This window comes from Malaclemys terrapin, chromosome 18, assembly GCF_027887155.1.
Source record: "Malaclemys terrapin pileata isolate rMalTer1 chromosome 18, rMalTer1.hap1, whole genome shotgun sequence".
Taxonomy (NCBI): Eukaryota; Metazoa; Chordata; order Testudines; family Emydidae; genus Malaclemys; species Malaclemys terrapin.
This window is the reverse complement of record NC_071522.1, coordinates 2,411,970-2,436,926: the sequence shown is the minus strand read 5'-3', so window position 1 is coordinate 2,436,926 and position 24,957 is coordinate 2,411,970. Positions and strand designations below refer to the sequence as shown.

At 45.5% G+C, this 24,957-nt stretch overlaps 1 protein-coding gene across 4 annotated transcripts in view; it reads right to left on the bottom strand.

Moving 5' to 3' along the window:
• Positions 1–5,232: 5,232 nt before the first annotated feature.
• The window catches only part of TAOK1 (TAO kinase 1), a 135,986-nt gene continuing 116,261 nt past the window's right edge, over positions 5,233–24,957 (bottom strand). For all 4 annotated transcript variants that reach the window (XM_054008663.1, XM_054008666.1, XM_054008665.1 and 1 more), the window contains 7 exons: positions 24,256–24,492; positions 22,918–23,046; positions 20,828–21,031; positions 19,635–19,874; positions 14,795–15,007; positions 12,959–13,141; positions 5,233–8,274 (listed from right to left, as the gene is read on the bottom strand). In XM_054008663.1, the coding sequence (XP_053864638.1) occupies positions 7,813–8,274; positions 12,959–13,141; positions 14,795–15,007; positions 19,635–19,874; positions 20,828–21,031; positions 22,918–23,046; positions 24,256–24,492 (1,668 nt within the window). In that variant the 3' untranslated portion in view covers positions 5,233–7,812. The remainder of the gene's footprint in view (positions 8,275–12,958; positions 13,142–14,794; positions 15,008–19,634; positions 19,875–20,827; positions 21,032–22,917; positions 23,047–24,255; positions 24,493–24,957) is intronic.

Sequence of the window (24,957 nt, the reverse complement as noted above, 5' to 3'; positions counted from 1 at the left end):
CCTCCAGGGAAACTTAAATATCTTCCAATGACTCGTCTCCCTAGTGGTAATTTTTCTTTTCTTGTAGACCTCTAGCTCTCAGAGCTATTCCAGGGTTGCAGCTTTGCCTACGCCATGAGATACTCAGTGAAGGTGGGACAAGTGAGGTGAGACAGATTATTTCATTCATATGCAATCCAAGGGAAAAGACTCTCTAATTTAGTAATGGGTGTTGAAAACAAAAACTACAATGCAAGCCAGCTGTAGCCTACAGCTCAACCACCTAAGCATCTGCCTGCAGGGGAGTGGGAGTACGCCCACCAGTCTGCACGGAGAGCCTGCTCGATGGCAGAAAACGGTCCCCCACCTCTGCATGTTCCATTCCTTGACCACATGCGATTTCTAGAACACACCATGCCTCGGCAATGCATTTAGTCAAGTGAAACTTAATCAAATGACCATTTCCAAGCAAGAATTTGCCTCCAATGCTTTCAGGTGGCCCTAGTCTAACACTGATGCCAAGCCATGCAAACGCAGCGATTACATACTTCAGTTCATTAACAACTGTGTGCTCATTTCCAAACTCTGCTGAGCTCAGAGTTGCCATAGAAATGTGTTATACAGGCACTAAAAGCAGGCAACGAGCTTCATAAAATTAATTTCTTCTCCAATGGTTTACATGCTCTTTAGATTATCCTGGCATCAAAATCCTGTGTGTGTGTGGGAGGGGAAATATGTATTTTCTGTACAATTCTTTAAATACTATAAAAGGGTGCTGTTAAAAGGGACAGAGAGAAATTGGGCTTTGTTTATGTGAGTTTCAACCCCAGAAAAAGCTCCAAGTCAACACTTCTATCCTTTGCACTGTCCACATCACCGCACTTTGCATTTAGACTGAAAGGGCAGAGGTTTTGCATACACGCATCTAAAACACAGGGGACCCAACTTAAACGGTGAATATAGAAGATATGGATCAATCATGTTTTGTTAGTTCCAGAAGCATTTCCACCTGGGCAGCAAATTAAGCCATTATTCTCCTTTATCTTCCCCCCCACCCCCATCCTTACGATATTTAAGCATGAATCCTTAGTGTCACACGGGCAACTGAAGGGGTTAGATGCAGGCTGCACGACAACTGGCAACGACAGTAGCTCCTCTCTAGTTGGCACATACTGTATCTATAAACTTTAGTACAAAAACTTAAAAAATACAGGAACTAGGTCAATTTGTTAACTACATATTTACAGATAATTACAATATTTTCACTCACAATCATTAACCCGATTGTCAGTGAAAATGTGAACGGTACACGTTCGGAGGTACCCGTACCGGGAGGGGGACAGGAGATACCCCTGATTTTGTGCACATTGGGGGGTGGTAACTCCCGTCTCTCATTGGCAGACTACCGACAGACTTCCAGGCTGAGCGCGTGGCTGCAGAGGGGCTAGCCCCGGATTTACAGAATATGGCTAGATGGCAGAGAGGTGGGGTAAATGTACCTCCAAAAGCACAAGCACGCCGAGGCCCACAGCTTGGGTCAGCTGCTTGGTTGCTGCTGTATGCGTTATTTATCCAGCCCTCTCTAGCTGAGCTAGGCTTTCTTCCTCCAGCATTTAGCCAAGGGTTGGGAACGGGGTATCCCAGGCACATGAGTGACCCTGACAGGCCCAATTGGTTGAGTTCTGTTACACAACAGGAATCAGGGTTATCTGCGTCTGTCTCTCTTTTGGGGTAATGTTTTAATAAAACCACTAAGTCAGCTGGCTTCTTCCCAGATCTGACAGCCACCTGCACCCCTCAGCACAGTCTCGCAAACATTTCTCCACTGGCTCCCATGGAAACGAATCCTGACAGTGCAAACTCAAACGAACACAGCAAGACATACATCAATCCCAAATTCTTGCTACAGGCACCTAACTTTCTTAAGGACACAAACCCCACTTCTAGGCTCACAATCTGACTGGAGTCCAGGAGAGGGGGGGGAGGGGGGTGGAACCGTGCCATGGTCTTTAAACCAGGAGCATGGACAGTTTTAAAAGAACAGACACTCCTGCTGACAGGGTAGGGAAGCCAAAAGCTTGGAGAGACTGAAAAAGAAAGATTACAAACCTGCTTTCAAAGGAACCACACTGCTGAAAGTAACTATAACCCACAGGAACAGGTGTCTGGGGGCTTCCCTTTGGTATGGACACACCACCGCCATGAGGAAGAGACACCTTATGTGTGGCATGCTGTTACGCTCGCAAGATCTGAGACTGCAGGAACATGCCCCACTAACAAAGAGATGCCCTTCATATGTGCAACTCTGACCTGACACATGCAGGAACCGACACCTCTCCCCAAACTGCCAGACGCCTCACTGCTATCCAAGGGTGGGGGTGGGGTAGGGGGAGGAGAGATGCCAGGAACCTGAAGGTTTCCAGACCTAGAAAATCAGGTTTTAAGGGCTGACTCTGTCCAGCTGTTACCCCATCACTCAGAAGCCTGCAGCATTACATGGGCACACAGAACTGGCATCAAGGATGAAAATGATGCTGTTCCCAGCACACAGTCCATTGGTGGTGGGGAACCAGACTTAGAGACACGTGTCCATGCTCTGGAAGGAATGGGTGGGGAGAAGGATAAAGAATGAAGCTAATAAGAAGTAACTTCACAGTTTTATCTTATGTTTTGGCCTTAGCTTAATGCACATGGAACAACAACAACAAAGGTGCAGAGAGCAGAGTTTATAGTTCGTGGCAGCTGATCCCCAGAAATGTAGAAGGTTAATGAAGACTATACGGGGTTTGTGATCTTTTGAGATGAACTATGCCTAGGGATTCTGAGCTCAGACTGCAGAACATTTCACTCTTACGTACCACTGCCTTTCCCCACAGCACACTGACTACAAGCATACTGCAAACAGCACCAGTAGCTCCCCACGCCGCTTCCCTCGTGCTATGCAAACTTGCTTTCTGCGCTGCCTTCTAACTTCGCTGTACCCTTCACGAACGCTCTTCCCTCCTTTCACATGCCTGCAGCAGCTACAGAACCCTCCAACATCCCGCACAACGCAGGGCAGGATTTAAACCAGTGCTTGCCCACTCCATTCAACCCTTGTGCACTTCTGCTCACATCCTCCCCCTAACACAGCCCTGCTGCACAAATTGTCCTGTCAGCTTATCAGCTGAGGGAATGCTAAGTGCCCTGACAGAAATGCACAACATGAGTTGTGTGCGCGCATACACACACACACACAGAGTATATAAATATACACAAATGAGATACCATTAGATAGATCTCCTGAGAGATGTGCGTATTTAACAGAGTAACAGTAGATATTGGTATAATACAATTTATTTTCGCCAATAAAGAGTGGACAGGATCAAGGTTTTGAGTTCAACAGGCCATTTTCCCCTTTGTGATAATAAGCAGTATTATTCCAGTATCCACCATCGTGTACTCTGTGCAGGTTTTATTGACAATGTGCAACATTCTACTTAATCAAAGTTAACTGCGGCTGTACTGAAAGTACAGCAGCTCTAGTCTGCCCCAAGGCAGGACTTGTAGATAAGAAGTATCCGCGGGGAGTTCTCCATTCAATGTTTTGTTACTGTACAGTACCCTGTTTGTTTTTCAACCCCTTGGAAGTTTACAGGGTTAGACTGAATGCAGGTGAAAGTTCCAGTGTTGTGTCCAAGGAATTAAGTGCACAACAGTCAATGGGAATGGGGGAGGCGGCCTCTGTTTTCCAGAAACCACAACAAACAAAGCACACGTGGTCCCTTTCACTGATTTAATGAACAAAACCAAAAGAAGTGTAATATGATGAAAGAGGTGAAAAATGCCAACTCTCCTGCTATTGCCCCTCTGGACTAAACTTTAATCAGAGTTTAAGGTCTGTGCAAAAGGGAACAAACCAAACACACAGAATAATATATTGTAGGTGTCAAGCTGGCACCAGTATTTTAAAATACTGTCATAAAAATTGTAAAGTAATATTCACAGTCATTTTCCCAGTGTTAATCCTCACATAGAAGATGGAAAACTAGCATCTTGCTGAGACACTGGGAGTAGTTTTCACAATTTACAGTATTTTTAAAGCCCTGGTTGGGGCGTGAGTGAGGGGGTGGGTACAGGACAGCGCGGTGGCGAGGGGGGGCGGGTGGGTAGGTAGGTACAGTACAGCGCGACGGCGGCCTGAGGGGGCGGGTGGTACAATACAGCAGGACGGCGTGAGTGGGCGGGTGTAGTACAGCGCGACGGCAGTGTGAGTGAGGGGGTGGGTACAGTGCAGCACAACGTCGTGAGGGGGTGGGTACAGTGCAGCACAGCGTCGTGAGGGGGCGGGTACAGTGCAGCACGGCGGTGGTGTGAGGAGGCGGGGGGTACAGTACAGCACAGCATCAGCGGGTGTGGGGGGGTACAGTACAGCATGGTGGTGCAAGGGGATGGGTACGGAACAGCCCGACAGGGGCATGAGAGGGCGGGTGGGTACATGTCAGCATGGCGTTGTAATCGGGGCGGGTGGGTACAGTGCAGCATGGCTGCGGTGTGAGGGTGTGGGGGGATACAGTGCAGTGCGTCATCGTCGTGAGGGGGCGGGGGGATACAGTGCAGCGCAGCGGCGTCGTGAGGGGGGCGGGGGGTACAGTGCAGAGTGGCGTCGTTGTGAGGGGGCTGGGGGGTACAGTGCAGCATGGCGGTGGTGTGAGGGGTACAGTGCAGCACGGCGGCATGAGGGGGCGGGGGGTACAGTGCAGCGCGGCGGCGGCGTGAGGGGGCGGGGGGATACAGTGCAGAGTGGCGTCATCGTGGGGGGCGGGGGGTACAGTGCAGCGCGGCGTGAGGGGGTGGGGGGTACAGTACAGCACGATGGCAGTGTGAGGGGGTGGATGGGTACAGTACAGCGTGGCGGCGGTGTGAGGGGGTGGGTGGGTACAGGAGAATGTGGAGTAGTTAGTTTTAATTTTTAAAAATGGAGTTTGCAAACTGATTCAGAAAGTGTTTGCGTCTCTGGACTATTTTGATTTGATATTTATACATATATCTCACAAAGATATTTATGTGATATATATGATATCTAACACATATTATATATACGCTAATTTATCTCCTTGTATACCTCCTCTACACAATATGAAGCGGTTTCAACAGATTACAACAACTGAGTAATTGGGAGACATCTCTTGAGATCAAACTCACTCAGAAGGTAGCTTCTGTTCCCCACATGTACACACAGAGACACACACATTTAGACAAGGTTGATCTGAATCAGTTTTTGCAAACTATTTTAATTAAAATATTAACTCATTGGAATAGTCCAGGTCTGCACATGATATACATGTAAAAATGGTTACTACACAATTCTTTTGGATACAAAAAAGCCAATATGGGATAGACATCATTTGGATCCAGCATTTAGTCATGCTTTACATTACACAAATAGAGGTTTGAGGGAACTCTTCTTGAAGTAGCTCAATTTAAGCCAGAGACTTTGGCCAAATTCAAACCATAACAGAAGCAAAAGAATGAAACCCCTGAATTTTGAAGTACAGTGCCCGTCACTGCTGCTGTCTGGGATTCTGAGGAGGTGAGAATGCCTAAACATCGCATATTAGCACCATGCTCTGGATACACCCTCCACACCAAGGTGGTAAGATCCAATAGAGGTTTTTGGCTTTTGATATTTTTTTTTTCTTAAGACAGGAAAATGAAGGTGATTTTCCTTAATTTCATTTGAATGTTTTAATGCAAAAGAACAGCTAGAAGAGAAAACATCCATCCCACACAGAGACGTGTTTCAAGGGGAATAGGGGGTCAGAGAGTTCGTCTTTGTCCCAAACATGTCTGTCCTACAGGGTAACCAATGGGAATATTCCTCAGTGGCTCCACCGCCTCATCCCAAACGTCTGCGTTCACTGTTAATACTACCAGGCCCTGCCAAAGAGTTAATCAAACGTATTTTGGTATAGTGTCCATCTTTGTTCCGAGTGAGATGATATACCGAGACACTGGAAATCCTGGAGTTTGGATTCACCAGACACTGGCTAAGAGTTAAGGATCTGGAGTGGATTTTAATTTAGTTAACAAAAGAATGTCACACTGTTGAGAAAACTGAACAGCAGTGAGACACTGGAGTATTCCTATATAAATATGTCACATGACAAACACATTCGGAAAACCTTGCTTTTGAGCCCTATAAACATGTTAAAGGCAAATCCTAGAGTTAGCAGCTAGTGTTTTCTTCAAGATGATTAGTGTGCAAGGAAAGTCATTTACAAAGAACTCTGGCTGGTCAGTTCCCAGGAAGAAAATCTTTACCTCAAACCCAGCTTAATCTACCTGCTCTCCTCTGAATCTCATGGTGCTGACCTGCCCCGAACTCCCCACAACTGGGACTAGGCCTTCACGACACCTCCCACTTTCAGCATTAAGGGTCGAGACGTAGCCACAAAAGTCATTCCATTTATTTTCAGACTCCCTGACCTTTTTAATTTAATTGTTTTTAAATTTATTTCCCAACCTCTTTTGCTCCTTTCAGTAGTACAGCAGCTCTGATAAGAGCCGTCTGGAAATAGTGCTTCCGACACGTGGTGTGACATGCTGCCAAATGATCACCAAGTCTCAATGGCCTGTAAAGTTGGAAAGTACTGCGGCAACCAAAATAATATAAAGGAACCTCACATGCAGCAAGATCTACAGTGGTGATGTAGGTTAGTCAGCAACTGGTAAAGAGTCATTGGCTCAGCTCCTCCTGGTACACTATGGCAACTAAACATTTAAACAGTTGGCTACACTCGACATGTAAACAGGAAATTGCAACAAGCCAAAAGGTAATAAATTGGTGTATGTAGTGTAGTAATGAAAACCCCGATCAATGGCATTTTGTGACTATGGCAACTTTCAAAATACCTCTGGCATTTCGCATTGATTGGCTGTAAGTCCAAGGTTTCTGAAGAACAGAGCAAAAGAACTATTTAGGGCTCCACGAATTATTCTGATGCTTAGCTAAGGTGAGATGTCACAGTATTAGCCATACAAGCGCATTATTTATGCTCTTCTTCCCAACCTCCTCCAAAGCACAACACCCCTGCCACCAGCACAGCCAGGGGAGTGCAAAGATGCTAGGCTGGATTTTAAACATTTCCAGCCCTCCCCCCTGCACACACATCTACCAATGTGGTGCCCAGCAAGCTGCCCTATGCCCTTGGAGAAGGCTCATCCCTTAGTGCAACAGAGGGCGTGCACTTGGGTGGCAAGGGTCTGTGTTGATCCCTCTCATCTCAGCAGGCAAAGCCTTTCCTCTTGCCCCTCTACCTCACCTACCGTTCCTTTAATCCCTCTCCTCCTGAGGCTACACCTAGAAATGTGGCCAATTTCATGATAAACAATGGGCAGAAAATACAGCTGCTCCTCTGCCAGAGAGTGACTTATTTCAGCCCCCCGGGGCTGCTCAGGTGCCTGTTAAGATTTTTGGACATTAGCGAAGGTTTGAACTCTTCCTACCCCTCTGTAGGGACGGGGTGATGAAAGCAGTCTGAGGCCCTTGTGCAGCTTTCATGCCATATCCAACAGCCAACTTCTCTGACTAGTTGCATATATGTCTTAGATCCCCTCCCCAGTCCCCCCCCAAACATAAACATTAAAAAAAACCAAACCCTGCAGCCAAATACTATGACATCCCAGTTAGTAAACACAAAACAGAGTGCTTTACAAAATGAATACAATACTCCATGTTCACCCAGCATCACACTGCAGTCCCGCACTGAGGAGGCTGCTGGGACGTATCTGTAGGCAGTTTCTGTTGGCAGACAGCTCCAGTGGAATTGCCACCCTCAGTTCTTGTTTAAGTTATGTATAAGACATGTGTGAACCATTGGATATTTGTGAAGTAACACTTGTGCTCCTGCTCATGCCCTGCTCCGTCCGTCCCCCAGAAGCAGTCCGCCTCAGAGCCTGGGGGCTGTTGCGGACCCCTATAGCACTACCTCGAGGTACCCCTTGCATGGGCCCTGAGGGGTGACCCCATGGCTGGGGTCCACCTTGCATTGGATGGCCCCAAGCTTGTGGTGGGCCACCCATGGGATGACCCCAGTGAGGTCCCGCACCCCCAGTAGGATTGTGGGACCAGCCAGAAGCTCCCGGGTAGCTGTGGCTGAACGCCTCGGGGGAGAGATTAGACAGAACCATGTTACTGAAACCTAGCCTCATGCTTTCTGAATCAAAGGCTTCGATCTCGCGGGCTTGACGCTCCAGCAGGCTTCGTATCCGTTCGGTGCGCTCATTCTGCAACGCCAGCATCTCCTCCTCAATCTGAGGGAAGGAAAGAGAAAAGGGAGTCTGTAGCAGCCGCACACCTCTAGAGACACAGCGAGTGCAACCGGGTTCATTGCGATGGTGAGTTTATAGTATCCCTGGCCTTGCTGTTCAACCAAAGACTAGAGCAGCTGCACAGGCCAGATGCACACTCTCCATGAGGAATGCAAAACAACCATCCAGGGTTTCTCAGACACGTGGACCTGCGCACAGAAAAGTAAGAGGGGCTGGACAGCAGGGCTGAAACCCAGGCTTGCGGAGTTACGCCATCCTATTTCCTGGTGTTTCACACATTACATCGGGGCTTTGGGGATTCAAATCCAAAATTGCAGCTGTGTCTTCAGAAGCTCGTATTTCAAATCTAAGATGCAGCAGTGAAATCTGCTGACACACCCTGACTTAGGGACAAGGTGCTTCGAGCAGAATGACTGCGTGGTCATCAGTCACCTGTCAATGCAACATCAACTGGTCTGAACTGCTGGCAGCTGAACCTAGTGACCACAACTCTCCTCCAGAATGGCAATGTACTAACAGACCTGCCTGGCTTCCCCTTCATAGCCGGTCTTGCAATTGGCTTTGGCTTATGTTCATCACTTTGACCTTACTCCTTTCCTAAATTGGTTTCTAATGTCTCATTACCCTGCTGCTCTCTCTTACATGTGATCAATGGGGCGTCTTCCCTCTTCAAAAACAAAACAGTAATGTAGGTGGAGATAGCTGCATTCTGGGCAGATTATTAGCTGGATGATTTGCAAATGATCAACTGAGTTGGGCGCGTCTCCAGCTCTTGATACAATACTGTCTCTCTTCAGTAAGAACATCCCAAATCACTTTTTAATGGCCCTTGTGCAAGGCATCAACATCAGCTATTTATGCACAGGGAATATGGTGCACAGGCCTCCTGATGGCCCCCTGCGGAAGGGTGAATTTTGGCCTGCGATTTATTATCTCCTCTTGCTGAAATTCCTGGGGCTAAACACTCAGACCAAAGAATTGCTCCATTATTTCTCCATGCCACCGAAGAGCCATTATTGGGCTTGGTCACAAAGAATGAAGGGAAGGAAAAAAACAGCAACAGATTCTGTTTGAACTTTGTTTGCATGTTGACATCTCCACTTTTTTCAGCAACAACACTCCGACATGGGACAATCTCTCTCACGCCAGAGAGGTCCCAGTGCTTCCAAGTGCTGGATATTAACACTCATTTGCTTATAAGCATTCTCAGGGCATTTCATCAGGGAATATGTACAGTAGTTTAATCTAGAATTCAGGGAACAATCTGCTCCAGCATGAGTCATCACCTCCACCATTTGGGGTTTGAGATGCTGCCTTCCCTCACTTGCTGATTTCTTGCTGCTTTGAGAAGCAGTGTGGGCCCTGCTGAGGTAGAGTCTAGCTCCCTGTGTAAGGCTTAGGGCTGGTCTACACTTAGTCCGGACTTCGGACTAAGGTACGCAAATTCAGCTACGTTAATAACGTAGCTGAATTCGAAGTACCTTACTCCGGACTTACCGCGGTCCAGACGCGGCCGGAAGTCTCCCCCCGTCGACGCCGCGTACTCCTCTCGGCGAGCTGGAGTACCGGCGTCGATTGTGAGCACTTCCGGGATCGATCTGGGATCGATTTATCGCGTCTTAACCAGACGCGATAAATCGATCCCAGAACATCGATGGCGTGCCTCCGGACCAGCCGGTAAGTGAAGACTAGGCCTTAGGCCAGGTAAAAGCTAGGTAGGCAGCCTGCTCACTCTGCGTAAAAGCCACGGAGCGGCTGGCTGACCGCAAATGCCAGGGAAGAACGACCTTGTTTTGTGAAACACGGATATTCAGGATCCTTCTTAAAGGTGCCACAGGACCCTCTGTTGCTTTTTACAGATTCAGACTAACACGGCTACCCCTCTGATACTTCATACATCTATTTACTCACAATTGTTTGCATTTGTGCTTAGGAAGGCTTCCCAGACCCTGCCCAAACTATTACAATCAGTGCAAAGTCTATTTCTATTTCAGAAGTAACATTGCCTTAAATACAACATAACAGATACGTGTTAGAACACTGCAGGTGACGCCATCATGAAGGTTGCAAGTTAATAAACAGAACTTACATACAATTCAGTTGCACGTGTGGACTTGTGCACATTGGGTTAAAGCTACGTCACCTAGAGATGACTTAGAGATTCAGAGGGTCTTACTGGGTGAGGTACTTGAGGCAGCATGGGAAGCATATCATACATCTAACTCTTTAGAACGTACACTCCTCAGAGCAGCGACTGTCTCTGGTGTACAGGGCAAAGCTCATTACTGACGCAAGAGGAAACTTGCACCATTTTGGAAAATGCCAACTGAGGAGTCTGGCTATGCATATGCCTTTGCCTTCATCCAAGCCACCCACACTGCTCAATAGCGTTGAGGGGCACCATCATACAACAAATAGCGCTATGCTGGGAAGGGGCAAAAGCTCTATGTACTTTGCTAGAGACAACCAATAGAAATACACAGGCCTTTTAAAATCACCACTTGTCTCCAGTCCTAAGTCAAAGCATCAGTTAGCCTGCATGTGGACACATCGTATCACATCATTGTGCATCAAAAGGTTCAAGACAGCCCACAACAACTGAAAGGACAATCCTTTGAGAAACAGCACATTCCCATTTATTCCACATGGGTCCCCATTTTTTTCCTAGGTGGCCACTAATCAGCAGTAACTCCAAGAAACGCAGGCTCATCGTTAGCTCAAGCTTTGAGCTTCTCTGCTAGCTGTTAATTACATGCATTGTGCATGTCTGTGGTACACAGGCTCTTGCTGTTTGAACCACTTAATTTTTTGCTACAACCCTACTTTAAAGGTGGTAAGTGACATTAACGTCTGAACACATCACTGTAAAGAGGCACGAGTTAAAAAAAATACTGCAGGGTCTCTTGACCCTGAGAACCGTTCTGACAACAGAAGCCAAAGCAAAAAGACCCCCAAGATCTTATCTTTTTCTTCCCTGAATGGAGATGTGTTAAACTTCCTCTCTTCATAATTGAGGCCAAAAGCTGATTCACAGGGACCTTCCACTCAAGTAGGCTTTGGATCAGGCTCATAACGAATAATTTGCATCGAATTTATTTTTGGCTAACTTGTGCTCCTTAAAAATCACTGGCCTAATTTCAGCCTCTAATGTAACTTGATGCCAGAATTTCTCTTGGTTATGCCCAATGCAACATCAGAACATATCCAAACTGCACCCACAAAACCAAGGGACTAGCAATAGACTATTACACACGCTTCCAAACGACACATCTCAGAGTGCGTCGCCAGGTAGCAGTAGTTACAATACAACATTTATTCTAAAGCAGATTCTAAGATTATTGCTGTGTTGTAAACTCTTAGTTTTTCAAACTGACATTTTAATGGGAATAAAATAAACGTAACACTGAAGTTTAGAGGCATATATTACACCAGAAAATCCTACGCAGTAATGTAGTTTTCACAGACTTAGCCACTTGTGAAGATTCAGTAACCTGCAAAAGAGCCATGGGTAAGCAGAAGATGCAGCTTTCTTAAACTAGTTTTCCCACTGCCCATTAGATGAAGCAGCATGAGGCAGAGGAGTGGTCTTTGCTGGCTGAACATACATTGGTTAAGCTCTGGGAGAAGCAAGCAAGTATAACTTACTTCTAGGCCACAAATGTATTCCTTGTTGGTCAGCATCCAAGTTCCGATGCCTGACACCCCGTGGGGGGAAGTCAACAGGGGGAATTCTGCAGGATGAAGGCCAGGAGCACGTTTCCCTTTGCTGTGACATGCTCAGTATGCTGCCACGACACACACTTTCACAACCCAGATTTGATGTAGCACAGGGAGGCATGCTTGGTATGGGTAAGCAATTCTATACCGAGCTCAGTGGATTCTCAGGTTTTGTGTCTGGCTGCTCCAACTTATAATGGGATTAGGGTCAGACCTCTGGACTTTTTAACTATGATTTGACTATCATGTTTCTTCTCAATGGCTGTCTAACTTTAATCAAAGTCATTGTACGGAGGTATCACAGCTGGGTCTTCATAGACTTTTAATGGAGTGAAGCTGCATACAACAAACATTTCTGTTCAGGGCCGCACCCCATCACAAAACTGTGCTGGTGCACTCTACCCCTTCTACTTCAAGGTCATTATTCCTGATACCAGAGAAACTTATAGAAACTCTACTTTGCTGTGTTACTTTTTCCCTCTCCTGAACTTGGAGAGAGAATCCACTGCCAAGGGACAATGGAGAGAACATTACTTTTCCTCTTTACCTAAAGACTCACCATCACAGCAGCCTTCCCTCCATCAGTTAGAACTTGATGCAGCCCTGCAGTCCAGCCAGGAGGAGGTGGTGGTCATGGAGTTCAATACAAAGGGCTCCCCTTTCACCACCCCAGGTCCAGGCACACTGCACCTCAGCCCTACAATGTGCCATAGCACTGTCACCCTGGGCAGACCAGGACCCCATTCTCCCTATCGCTCTCAGTGATGGGACAAGAGGAGCTCTGCCAGTGACTAGTATGATGCCATTTTGCCTCCCAAGTGAGAGAACCCAGGGAAGGGTCCAAACCAGTATTATAGCATTGTCCTGTTAACGTTAGCTTTTCATAGGCAAACTCTTGGAACATGGCCAGTGCTGACTGCTGCCCCCAAGGCCCCCCAGCCACCCTTACCTTCTGCTCCAGGAGGGCCCTGCGAAGGGACACCCTCTGTTCCAGTTCACGCAACTCCCGATCATGCTGGGCCTCAGCCTGCATCTTGATTTTACTCTGATACGCATTCAGCAGCTCCAGTTCCTGCTGCAGCTGCATCTTCAAAACCTGGCACTCGGCTTCCTGTGCCTCATCCAGACGCAGCTGTGGGGAGGAAGACAATAGAGATGTTTCACTGTGGGATAGCCACTCGTGACACACTGTACGGGGGAAAACATTTGTTTTCTTAGCAATACAATTGCTTTCTATTGTATCCACTTTCAGCGAACAGGGAACGCACCGTGACAAACACTGGGGCAGTAAGATGGCAATGCTGCTGCAAGCTACACTACCAAGTGGTCTCTACAGGGAGAGCTGAAGGCTGGCTAAACGGTACGAACATCTACAGCTCTCGCTTTTGCCAGAGGGAAGCTTAGAGAAAGAAAAGTTCTCCTGTGTTGCATACAAGTGGATTAATGGAATGCCAAATTTCCAATGCAGATTTACTAGAGGGCTGCATGGAATCCTAGTTAGAGAGGGGAAAGGGCTCCTAGCGCATATCCCTGCCAATGCAGAACAGTAACTAGCAGCACAGCTTAACGCCAGTTACACAACTCTCGCCATGCCTAACTCAGGCTGGGTTACCCAGCGTGGGAGTGCCATTCTTGTGTGCAGAGCAGAGAGGCAGGAAAAGCTGCATGAGCCAGATTCACAACAGCGCCCTTGCAAATGTGCTCTCAAAACAGTGGGCAGCTTCTTGCTTTCCTTCCTGCTCCCCAGTACTCCCCAACACAGGAAGCAATGTCCGGGGCTGCAGGCTCAGGCAGCAACTTACTCGTCCAAACTTCTATTCTCCGCTCCCACAGACTCAGCCCCAGGAGGAAGATACCTCGGGCCCAGCCTATGAAGCCATCAACATAGCCTTCCCAAAAGCAAGGAGCATAAGCTTCTGGTAGGGTTGGAATGAGAGAAGAGGGTGCCCCAAGGCAGCTAAAGAGAAAAATACATTCAAGAGGAGAATGAACAGGAAAAGGAGATACAGTGGCTACTGTGCTGGGCCCTAGAGCAAGCAGTTATGATCAGCTGGGAGTGCTGATCCGCCTCCACGGGGTCTCCAGAGGAGGAAGGTTAGGAGCCATTGCACTAAGGATATGCAAAGAAGATTCTAATGCAGTTACAGCAGGGACCCAAAGTATTATGCATATAGTGTGGGCATTCGTTAAAATGGCATATACGAAGTTTTCAACATTAGTGTCAATATCATTTCAGGTTTATATCTAGACGCGTTTCACTGACTAAAAGGCCAGTCTGAAGTAGCATATGGGTGCTCCATAAGAAGCAGCTGAATTCAAAGATGCAGGCTGGGTGCAAACACAGCCCTCAGATTAAAAGGAAACACTTACTATGCACCTCCGTCATGGTAACTCAGTACTGACTGAAGTGGGGAGTGAGTATTTCCTCCGGATTTGAAGGCTGATTCTGCAGTATGAGAGGAAGGACTAAGTCTGGGATCTGAATCTGGGTGCTGCATGTGTGGCAAAGGAAGAAAACAACCCTGCTGTCAGGGTGACTACAGGTCAAAATGCAAACTGACAGGGGAGGAAGAGGGATAGCTCAGTGGTTTGAACATTGTCTGTTAAACCCAGGGTTGAGAGTTCAATCCTTGAGGGGGCCATTTAGGGAACTGGGGTAAAAATAAATCTGGGGATTGGTCCCCCTTTGAGCAGGGGGTTGGACTAGATGACCTCCTGAGGTCCCTTCCAACCCTAGTATTCTGTGATTCTATGATATGTATTCTAGGTCTCAGAGGCAACTCACAGCTTGTGTTGAGAGCATTTCATTGATGCTGTGATCATACTGCTCAGCTAGGATGGCCAGTTTCCGGGTCTGCTCTTCTTTGAGTCGTTTCAGGACAGCTTTGTGTTCACTCTTTGGTGTGGTCTCCAGCAGGTGGTTTCGCAGGGCTTTGTACTGTCTGGTTTGGATCTTGCATGTGTCCTGAAACTGCTTCTTTATTTGTAGTTCTTTAGACTAGAGAGGAGGAGGAAAAAACCCAATATATGTCAAAGATGGACGCAAGATATTCAGTGAGATTTCATTTCCTATTCAAGGGTAGAAGATCACAATCCCACAAATATAGATGAATATAAAAAGTGTGAAGAGTAAAGTGATGAGCACACAAGAGACAAAGATCATGCTGCTGCAGCTGCTTTGACATTTGGCTAGTTACGTTTTGTTGGTGTGCAAAACAATTAGAATACAGGCGACACTTTTCTACCAAAGCGCCAGACTACATACAGCTGTCACTACCCAAAGGGACCCCTTTGCCACTGGACTGGATTCAGTCCTGGGTGTTGCTTTTCAAGAAGACTTCTTGCATGATAGGCGTAATAGTTATTAGCCGTTAAAGCCTTACTTACACATGGCTATGCCTGGATTTATTGTTGTGAAAAAAGCAAATTAGCAATATTTTGTGTACAGAAAAAGATCTTTTTTGGTTTAAGATTCAATGAAGGAAATTTGTATTTTAACCTTTGATGCTAGGAGCTGACTTTCATAAGGGTTTGCAGTAAAGCATTATCTTACCAAGGAAAATAGTGACCAGTACTGGTTTGGTGACATTACTTGGTTAGCAGGGGACTCAAATTTTATATCTGGAAGAGGGGGTCATTGTATGTAGTAGTATCATACCTAATCTAACAAACACTCAACTACACAAGTACCCGCCCTCCAGGCACTTGCTGGAGACCCGAGGTCCTTCCTGTGCTCTCCTTTTGACCCAAAGCTGTGTGTGGTCAAGAAGTGTCAGTTAGTACTTAAAACAAAAGATTAGGAGTCATTAGATAGGATTAAGTACCTGGATTTGCTACTGACTTGCTGTGTAACTTTGGGTACATTAATTTTCTGTGTTTCAGTGTCCGCATCTGGATCATCCTTACCTTCCTCACAAGGGACCTGTAACGTGCTTTGAGATCCTGGGCTGGCAGGTGCTATACAATTATTACTATGGTCACCACCCTTCCACCTGAGGACTGGATTCTCTTTAGCCAAACAAGGAACAGCAGGGACAGCCTCTGAGATGTCACAGCTAAGCTACACGTGGCGTTCACTCCAAGGAAGGAAGATTAAACCTAGAGACGCTCCCAGCCAGACTGGAGAAGAGCAGAAAGACTGGGAACAAAATCAGAGGTTTCAGCAGTGGCAACGCGGAGCACTGACTCTGGGCTACACAGTCAGTCCCTCCATGGTTTTGATGTTTAAAAGTGCTGTAGCAGTAGCAGGCACCTAGGTGTGGGAATGGATCCCTGCCCCGTTCCATGGAGAGGCCCTGGCACCTGGATAGGGAAGACAGCTGCTTTTACTAGCACCTCCGTTTGTCAGCCACTCTACTAAGTGGTGCTGGAATTGGTTCAGCGGCCTTAGAGGCAGATAAAGCACAGCATTTATGGCTACCTAGAAGGGCCCTGTGGGAGCATAAAATAGCTCAAACCCTGTTCTATATTTCCTTAATACCTTACTGCCTGCACGGGGTCTCGCAGCAAACTTTTTGATGGCTTCAGAGTGCGGCCACCAACTCTTGCTGGTGGCTGCTCTGACAATTCTTCCTAAAATACTTGATTAACTTCAGGAAAAACAAATCAATATGCACAGATCCATGTCCATAATTTATTTATGTAGAGGTTTTTTGCAAACTCAATAATAAAAATAACGTGCAGTTGTTTCTATTCTTTACTGGATCTAAACAGAACAGAAATACAAATAAGGTGCTGTGCACATTCTTGGTTTTAGTTGTTGTTGTTTCTTTTGCTGCTGCTGCAGAGGTCTGAAGCCCAGTGGGGCGGTGAGGGGGAAAGTGGGGAACTCCCTGGCTGCCTGCTCCTCTGGCATTTGTAGTTCGGAGGGGGGGGGGGGGAAGGATCCAACTCCTGCTCCTGACCCTCGGGGAGGAGTCACTGCTTGCAACCCTGCCCCCCGAAGTTACTGCCTAGGAGGCTCTAGCCACAAGAAAAGCCTCTGGTTTCTATTGGCCTGGTTTCCAAAGAACACCCTGATTCCCTGGTGCAGAATCCTGCATGCATTCTGTTTCTATTCCGCTGAGACATGTATCGCAGAAGGGAAGACAGGACTTTTACCCTTTCTAAATTAACCAAAAGCCATTTCCCTGCAGGAAAGCCCTTACGGCTGCTCTCCCCACCCCCGGCCATGCACTTCTATCAAAGACTTGGTCACAGCCAGGGAGTAACAATGCATTTCTCCTCACTTTCTGTGAAGTTTCTCTTGGACACCAGACTTTGTTTACAGCTTTCCAATACAACAGGAAACAGAAGGGAAGGGTAAGGTTTCCAGTCAGGTTTATGACAAGATCATGTTGGCCTTGCATTGTGAGTTACCAGAAAGGGGATAACAAGTAAGACACTCAGAATAATGATAACAGAGCACTTTTCATTGAACGATTACTTCTAGCTACCATTCCTTCAGGAGCAGCCAAGGACTGCAATAGACATCTGAATGTGAAAACCTTCCTCCCAGTATAAAAAGAGAGCCCTGCAACTTGGACCCTTTAATAAAGGAAAACATTGCTGAAGGGAGAATCTAGATAACAACTGCAGTCAATAAAACACGTGCATGCACTGCTCAGAAGTGAGGGAAAGAGTTAATTCTACTGAACAGTTCCAATAAAGCAAGTATTGGACTTCAAGCAGTATTGTTATTCCAATGGTCTTCAGGATTAGTGTTCTGTGTACACAGATTTGGCGCTGGACTCACTGCTTCGCACTCTGAACGTCTTCATTAATCACAGAACAGGGAGAGCACAGGCAGCAGTGTAAGCTTCCCACACGCCCTGCCAGCATGCTTGAGCCTGCCCTGCAGGGATGACCTGTAAGGGAGTTCAGTCTCCATGACCCACTCAGGTCCCTTGACTGCTTTGCTGTAACTGCCACCCAGGGCCCAATTTCAAGGCGGGAATGAATATGGACACATTGTCTGCTTGTGCTTGTACCATATCACCGTGGGGAGGCAGAATTCATTCACGTTAACTTTAGAAGGATCAACCTAATGCAGCTGCTTCAGTTTTATTCAGCTCATAATGCAGTACTGCTTCTCTGTGAAGTCATCAGCTATTTCTGTACCATATCCTTGGAGATTTTGAACACAGTGATCAGCTGGTCCCTTGTGATCAGCAGTCAGTTTTTAACTATTTAATACCATTATGAGATTTACAAATCATTTCTTTTCACTGCAGAAGTACTGTTTCCAAGCTGGTTATTTTCCAGACAATTTCTGTCAAGAAAACAACCTACAGTTGGTGTGAACTGAGTCAGATGGGCAAATCACGACTCCCAGAGACCTAGAGCAACAAAGGAACCCCATGCTCTGTATGGCACATGGCACATTCTGTTCTGGGCACAGCTCAAATCCTGGTTGGAGTGAAGGGGTCTCCCTCTGCACAGGACCAGGCAGTGATGTGAAGGGCCTTATATCCCGTTCGCTAAGCACCTCACATGAGACAACGGGACTTCTATGGATGAAGAGAAGGGATTATAATGGAAGCACTAACAGCCTCCACTCCAGAGGCACGACAGTTCTGCTCAGACACCAGTGTAAACACAGGACAGAACGTGAGATGGGTTAGCATTAGATTCTTTTCCCCTCTGATATTGCATTGGTTAATATTTTTTATTTGCATTTGCATGTCCACTGACACTACTAAGGGGAGCATATCCATACATAGCCTATTAGCTGGAGAGCTTGTTCATTTTATTTCCATGTGCAGCAGCAAAATTAGGCTTTAAAAATTACTACTTCATGATATAAGGGTGGATTATTTTGGGCGGGGGTGGGGAGAGGGATGGCTGCAAGGATAAAATATTTAAAATCCAACTTCTAATAGAATTTACCATTTTAAAATGGAAGCCAAATTGCAGCTGCTGAACGGCATCTTTCTAAAGAAGTGAGGGAATGGTGTAGTAGGGGCCTGCCTGCAACACAATTACAACCCAATACTGGGATCCCGGTACTGCCAATACACATGGTGTAATGGGGACCGTAGTCATGTCCCATTATTTACATACATGCACAGCCCTGAACAGAACAAAAACAGACAGGACCAGAGTCTCAGCTGCTATAAAGTGGTGCTGCTCAAATGAAGTCAATCAAACTATGCCAATGCACACCTGTTAAGGGTCTGGCCCAGGGTGCCCCTCTTGAAAATTTTACAATCTTAATTAAGGGAAGAACAACAGATGATTATGGGAAACAATGGGGCGGTGGGGGAAGGATGAAAGTGAAGACAGCAAGATCATCTGGTCGCTTGGGTAAGTAATGCAGGCATTGTGAAGAGTTGCTTTTTTAATAAAATAAAGATATGTACTATGTAGTTATAAACATCCTTGAATAACTGAGGTTCATGAAAGGCCTTAAAGAAGGAGAGGCTGGTGGTGTAGTGCAAAGAGCTTTAGCCCAGTTACAGAACATGGTTAAGGACCTTAAGGACTCCCGTGCACCACAAACTGTAACCGTGTGCTGGTGCTTGATCCCGTGACATAGTTGTAACTGTTGGGTAGACCAGCCCTGCACTGCACTGTCCTGGGAGCACAAAACATGTCCTGTTTACTCTCCCTCCCCATCTCGACCACGCTCCAATATTACGTAATACCTTCAGACTCTTAGGCTGCTGTCGAACTTCCATGACATGCTTACGCCTCAGCTCACGCTCTCGTCGCTTGTTGTATTCCAGCTGGTTTGTGAGCTCAGTTTGGTGCTGAAGCCTGATCAGCTCGCAACGCATCTTCTGGATGGTATTGAGGTGGCGGAACTCCAGTTCTTGCATAGACTCATGCTGTCGCAGCAACATGGCGTGCTCCAGATCCTTCTGCGTCTGCCTTTTATTTAACTCCTGAGCCACAGAGCGAGAATTAATTGCCATGAGTTATTTGTGTACCTAGCTTAATTGGGATCACGTTCACTGCAGTGCATTTCAATGGTTCTACCAAAGCACACCCAAAGCAATTTAGATAGTACACCAGAGTTTTTCTGCAGCTTACTTGTGGTAGGTATCAGGTATAAAATATTAGGAAAGGTGATCAAAAAATAAATCACTTCACATTGCTTCTTTGTGTCATGGCTGCTAAACACTTCCAATTTACCATAGTTAAGTCTAAGATTCTGTCACGGATATTTTTAGTAAACGTCACGGACAGGTCACGGGCAATAAAGAAAAATTTATGGAAGCCCATGACCTGTCCATGACATTTACTAAAAATATCCTCACAAAATGGGGAGCTGCGGGGTCCCCACACTGCCTGCGGCAGCTGGGCAGGCCCCAGCTCAGAGTTTGGGGCCCCCACCACCCATAAGGGCTCGGAGCTCCCGGATCACTGCCACTTGTGGTGGCTTGGAGGTTGGGGGGACCCCTGTGGCCCATGGGAGCAGAGAGCTGTGGGGTATCCCCACCACCCACTGCGGCTCAGAGCTCCCAGCTGCTGAAGGCTGAAGTCATGGAGGTCTCTGGAAGTCATGGATTCCGTGACAAAATTGTAGCATTAACCATAGTAGATGCTTTCTAAAAAGGTTTTTAAAGCTGTCTATTATTATCTATTTGCTTTTGTTAACACTTCCTTCCATAATGTATAGCAGTGAGTCTTTGATAATGAATGATCCCTTAAACTGGCATGTTGGTTTTCATCACAATGCGCCCATTTAAACTAATCTATTACAAAAGTCACCCTAGATCAGGCAACACCACATCCTATACCAAGCCCAGAGTTTTGGCTACACAGCAGGTGTCCTATATGGTGTATTTGGGACTAACATGGTTCATGGGTTTTTACTCCTCCCCTGCCCTCTCACCTCCCGAACTAAGTCCTGTTCCAGGTTATGGCGCCCGAGAAGCATTCTTCTCTTAAAGCGGCGGCACTCCAGCTCCAAATACTGTCTCTGGCGCCGTAGCAAGTTGGCCTCCTCCTCTGCCTGGAAATGCTGAATGTTCTCCTTCTGTTTGGAAAGCCACTCCTGCTTCTCCTTCTTTGGAGTGCTCTGGTTCTCATTCAGCTCCTGACAAGACCAGGATAATTAATTTTAGAATAATCATGTTAAGCTCTTTGACACTGAACAACTGTGCTGACCTGCATAATCAGCTACATTTCAGTTAGGCTGTGTTACTTCGTCCTCTCGTGCCCAGATATTGCAGAGCTCTCAGCAAAGTGCATGATATTGCATATCTATGGCCATTCCAGGGGACAAGTTGAATTTTGGCTGCTTTAACTGTACATTTTCTTGAGTCTGTCATTTTAAGTTAACTTCAAAACATTGGTTTGCCTTTGAGTTTCCTTTAGACAAGTGAGAAAGGATACAAAAGCTTGAGAATAATATATTCTACCACTGATAATGTAATGCTACTTGTATTCGTGTCAATTCCAATTTATGAGGCACTTCTATTGGCCTCTCCAGAGGAAAAAACCTTTCCATCTCATTCCAACGGCCAATGCAATGGTCTAAGATTTATGCATACATACAAGTATATGACCTAGCCACTGACATATCACAGCTGGGATGACAATGGGACCAGGACAAATTCATCCTATGTCATTTACCAGTATTATTTATATAGGCCCTGATCTTGCAAAGCACTTAAGAACACGCTTAAGTGCTTTGGGGCCATTATATGGAGATATTTATAATACATTTAATTCCCCAAGGCAGGACCCATAATTTACAAAGAAACAGTATACAGAAGTAAATAGGAGAGATGATTGGCCATGTTTTCAAACTTGGATGCTAAATTTGATATACAATTTGAGACACCCTTCAATTCAAAAACGACTTTGACAAAGTCAGGAATTAGTCTGTTTACACAAGCTCTCCCTATAATTTGAGAAGTAATACATACTAGATGGACCAGTATGATTATTAGACTAGTCCCCACATATAGAAGAGTTAATACCACACAGAACACCCCTGTATTTTATCAAGGAGAGTCAACACATCATAGGGCATTGCCCTTTATAACAAGTGAGAAAGGATACAAAAGCTTGAGAATAATATATTCTATCTATTGTATGATCAGAGAAAGATTCCAACCCATCACAGCTTTACAGGTCTCTCAGCCCTACTACTTCCCAGGCTTCTCCCTTCCAGGAAATATCTATGTTTGGGGTTATTTGCTTCTGGATTTGTTAACCGCTAGTTCCAAAGTTGAATCACAGGAGTTAATAGTTTAGAATTAAATGGCTCTTTCAAAAACTCTATGGTGGTGTGATGTCAGTCAGTCTGTAAAAGGAACCAGGAAGTCTGCACCTATATTTCTCTCTGGATCTGATGAAGATCATGATTTTCAAAATAATACAGTGGTTATTTACACTAAATAGCTTCTCCCACGCCTTTTACTATCTTATAGAAGTTATTTTTTAGCAAAACTTCGAGAGTTCACCTTCACTGCTCTACATTCCTGCTTATCCAATAGAGGTATTGATAACCCAGTGATGAAAAATGTCACTAATGAATGGTCCTCTATTTACAAGCGATGCAGCTACAAAATATATTTCATAGTATGCTGCTTTACATCCTAACAGTGAGAACTCTCTTTCCTAAACTACTCTCTCATTCCCTAGCGTTAAGTTTGTAAGCACCTTGCTGGCGCTGAACTGGGAAAGAGAATTAAAGAATGGAAAAACCTGTATTTCAGTAGACAGCTATGTGGATGCCAACATGAAAACACACACTTCTGTTTTAAGATCAATGACAAACATTACAAATGACATCTTCAGTAAGTGTCTGGCTGGAATCACAACACAGAATTTGCCATGATCAGATTAAAATTACTTTGCAGCATTTTGGCATCTCTTAATTTTAGGAGTTCAGTGTATTAATACAATTTATCATATAAATACAATTGTATTAGTACAATTAGTACTTTCTTGTTCTCATAAGAAATGGGTTACCTCTTTGAGCTGTTCTTTACGGAGCTTGTATTCTCTCTTCTGGGACTCCAGGAAGCTGTTCAGTTCTTTCTTTTGCTGGGCTTGAATATGTTGTTGAAATTTCTTTTCTTCATTGGCCATCACTTTAGCCTACACCAGAAGACAAAACCCAATGAATTTCTGTGACTCAATCAGTTTAACAGATCTCCACTTCCATTTCAGACCCCCTGCAAATCGCTATTGCTTTGTACCTTTAACATATACTCACCGCGCCTTTCAAAGAGAATCAAGACTGTGCAAAATCTGCTTTCTCATTTCTCAGTTTCCCCCCATGAATGCACCCATTGACAGTCTTTGCTCAGTGCTTTATTACTTAGACCTAAGCTCTAGCTTATTTTTAACCTAGTAATAAAGTCAACTCCCTCATGACCAGGAAAACTGCAGAGACACACACTCAGGGTACAACTACACTCTTTAAAAAAGAAAAAGCTCTCAGAGACTGCGTCTCAGAGCCTGGGTCTGCAGACTCGGTCTCACGCCAGGCCGCTAAAAGGAGTATGTCGACATTCTTGCTTGGGCTGGAGCTTGGGTTCTGCAGGCCAGCAAAGGGAGTGGGTCTCAGAGCCCCAGGAGGAATGTCTACACTGCTATGTTTAGTGCCGTAGCACAAGCCTGAGTCTGTAGACGCAGGCTCTGAGACTTGATGCCCTGGCTTTTGTTATTTTTGCAGTGTAGACGTACCCTCAGATACTATAGTATAAAGATCAATATAGAATGGAATAGTTCCACGCAGTGACCGTTAAGAACACCTAAAGAATTGTCACCAACCATCTTCTTTGGTGGCACTAGTCCATCATGATTGGTTAGCAAATAAGTATATTCATACACAAATAAAAGTATGAACATTCTAAGCACAACTGACACATTTCTGTGTAGGATCATTTTATCTGAATTATAACTCCCAACAGGAGTCATACAAGGCAAGAGTGCTATTCTACCATTAAGACTACTGGTCATTTCTGAAGAATGCACTTAATTCACTTTTAAAACATACATAAAATCAAGAAGACAAAGGATACAGGACAATAGAAAGGAAAATCCTTACTGTAATTCTTTCTGGGCTCAGTATGCTAACATTTAGTTCAATGCACTGTGATGCAGGACATACCTTTCCTCTAGTTACATAAACCCCTTAGTGTAAGGAGGTGATGTATTAGCCTTTTTCTAATTATCAATTTGCTTGGCTCCTGAAAACAGACATGTAAGAGACTACAATGTCATCTCTTCTTCAGTGAGGAGAAGTGGACAATTCAATGTAATTAACAAACATAGACCAGTCTCTAAATCTTAATCTCCTACCTCCTTCTCCATGGCTGCTTGGTGTTTTTTAATTAGCTTTTCCATTTCTGCAGCAAAGTTGTTGCGCTGCGTTTCAAGATCTTTGTCCAACCTGAGGCGATGCTCATCCATCTCTGCCTTCAGTTTGTTCTCCAGTGCCATCAGCTGTTTCTGGTGCTGCCGTCTCATGCGTTTATAGCCAGACATCTGTTCTCGGAGCTCAGAGTCTTGTTCATGTTCCTGCATTTGCCTTGTCACCTAGTAAGACAACCATAGCAGGATAAAAAGTTAATGCATCTTAATCTGTTTTTCAGCATTCTTCAATTTACACAATCAAAGGATTCAATAATGATGTATAACTTTGTTGGAAAGAAGAGCACAAGTTCCAGGGGCAACAGACAGCTAAAAACTGATTTGACTAAGAGAGACAGCCTTCTTTTTCTACTATAACACTCAAAAGGATCAGACAGGTCCCTAATGGGCTTCTCTTAGTTGTTAACAATGCCTATAAATGAGAGAGAGAGAGAGAGAGAGAGAGAGAGCGCGCGCGCACTGCCATCTTGATTTCGCATTTTAACCAAACTCTGTTTTCAAGATGGTTTCTACTGAGGAAAACACTTCACGGAGGCGAAGGGTAGCACCCTGTACTAGCAGCAACGTAAAGCGTGACTTTGCTTTCTCTCTTAGCTTAGAGCAGTATTTCTGCAATAGCTGTAATCTCAG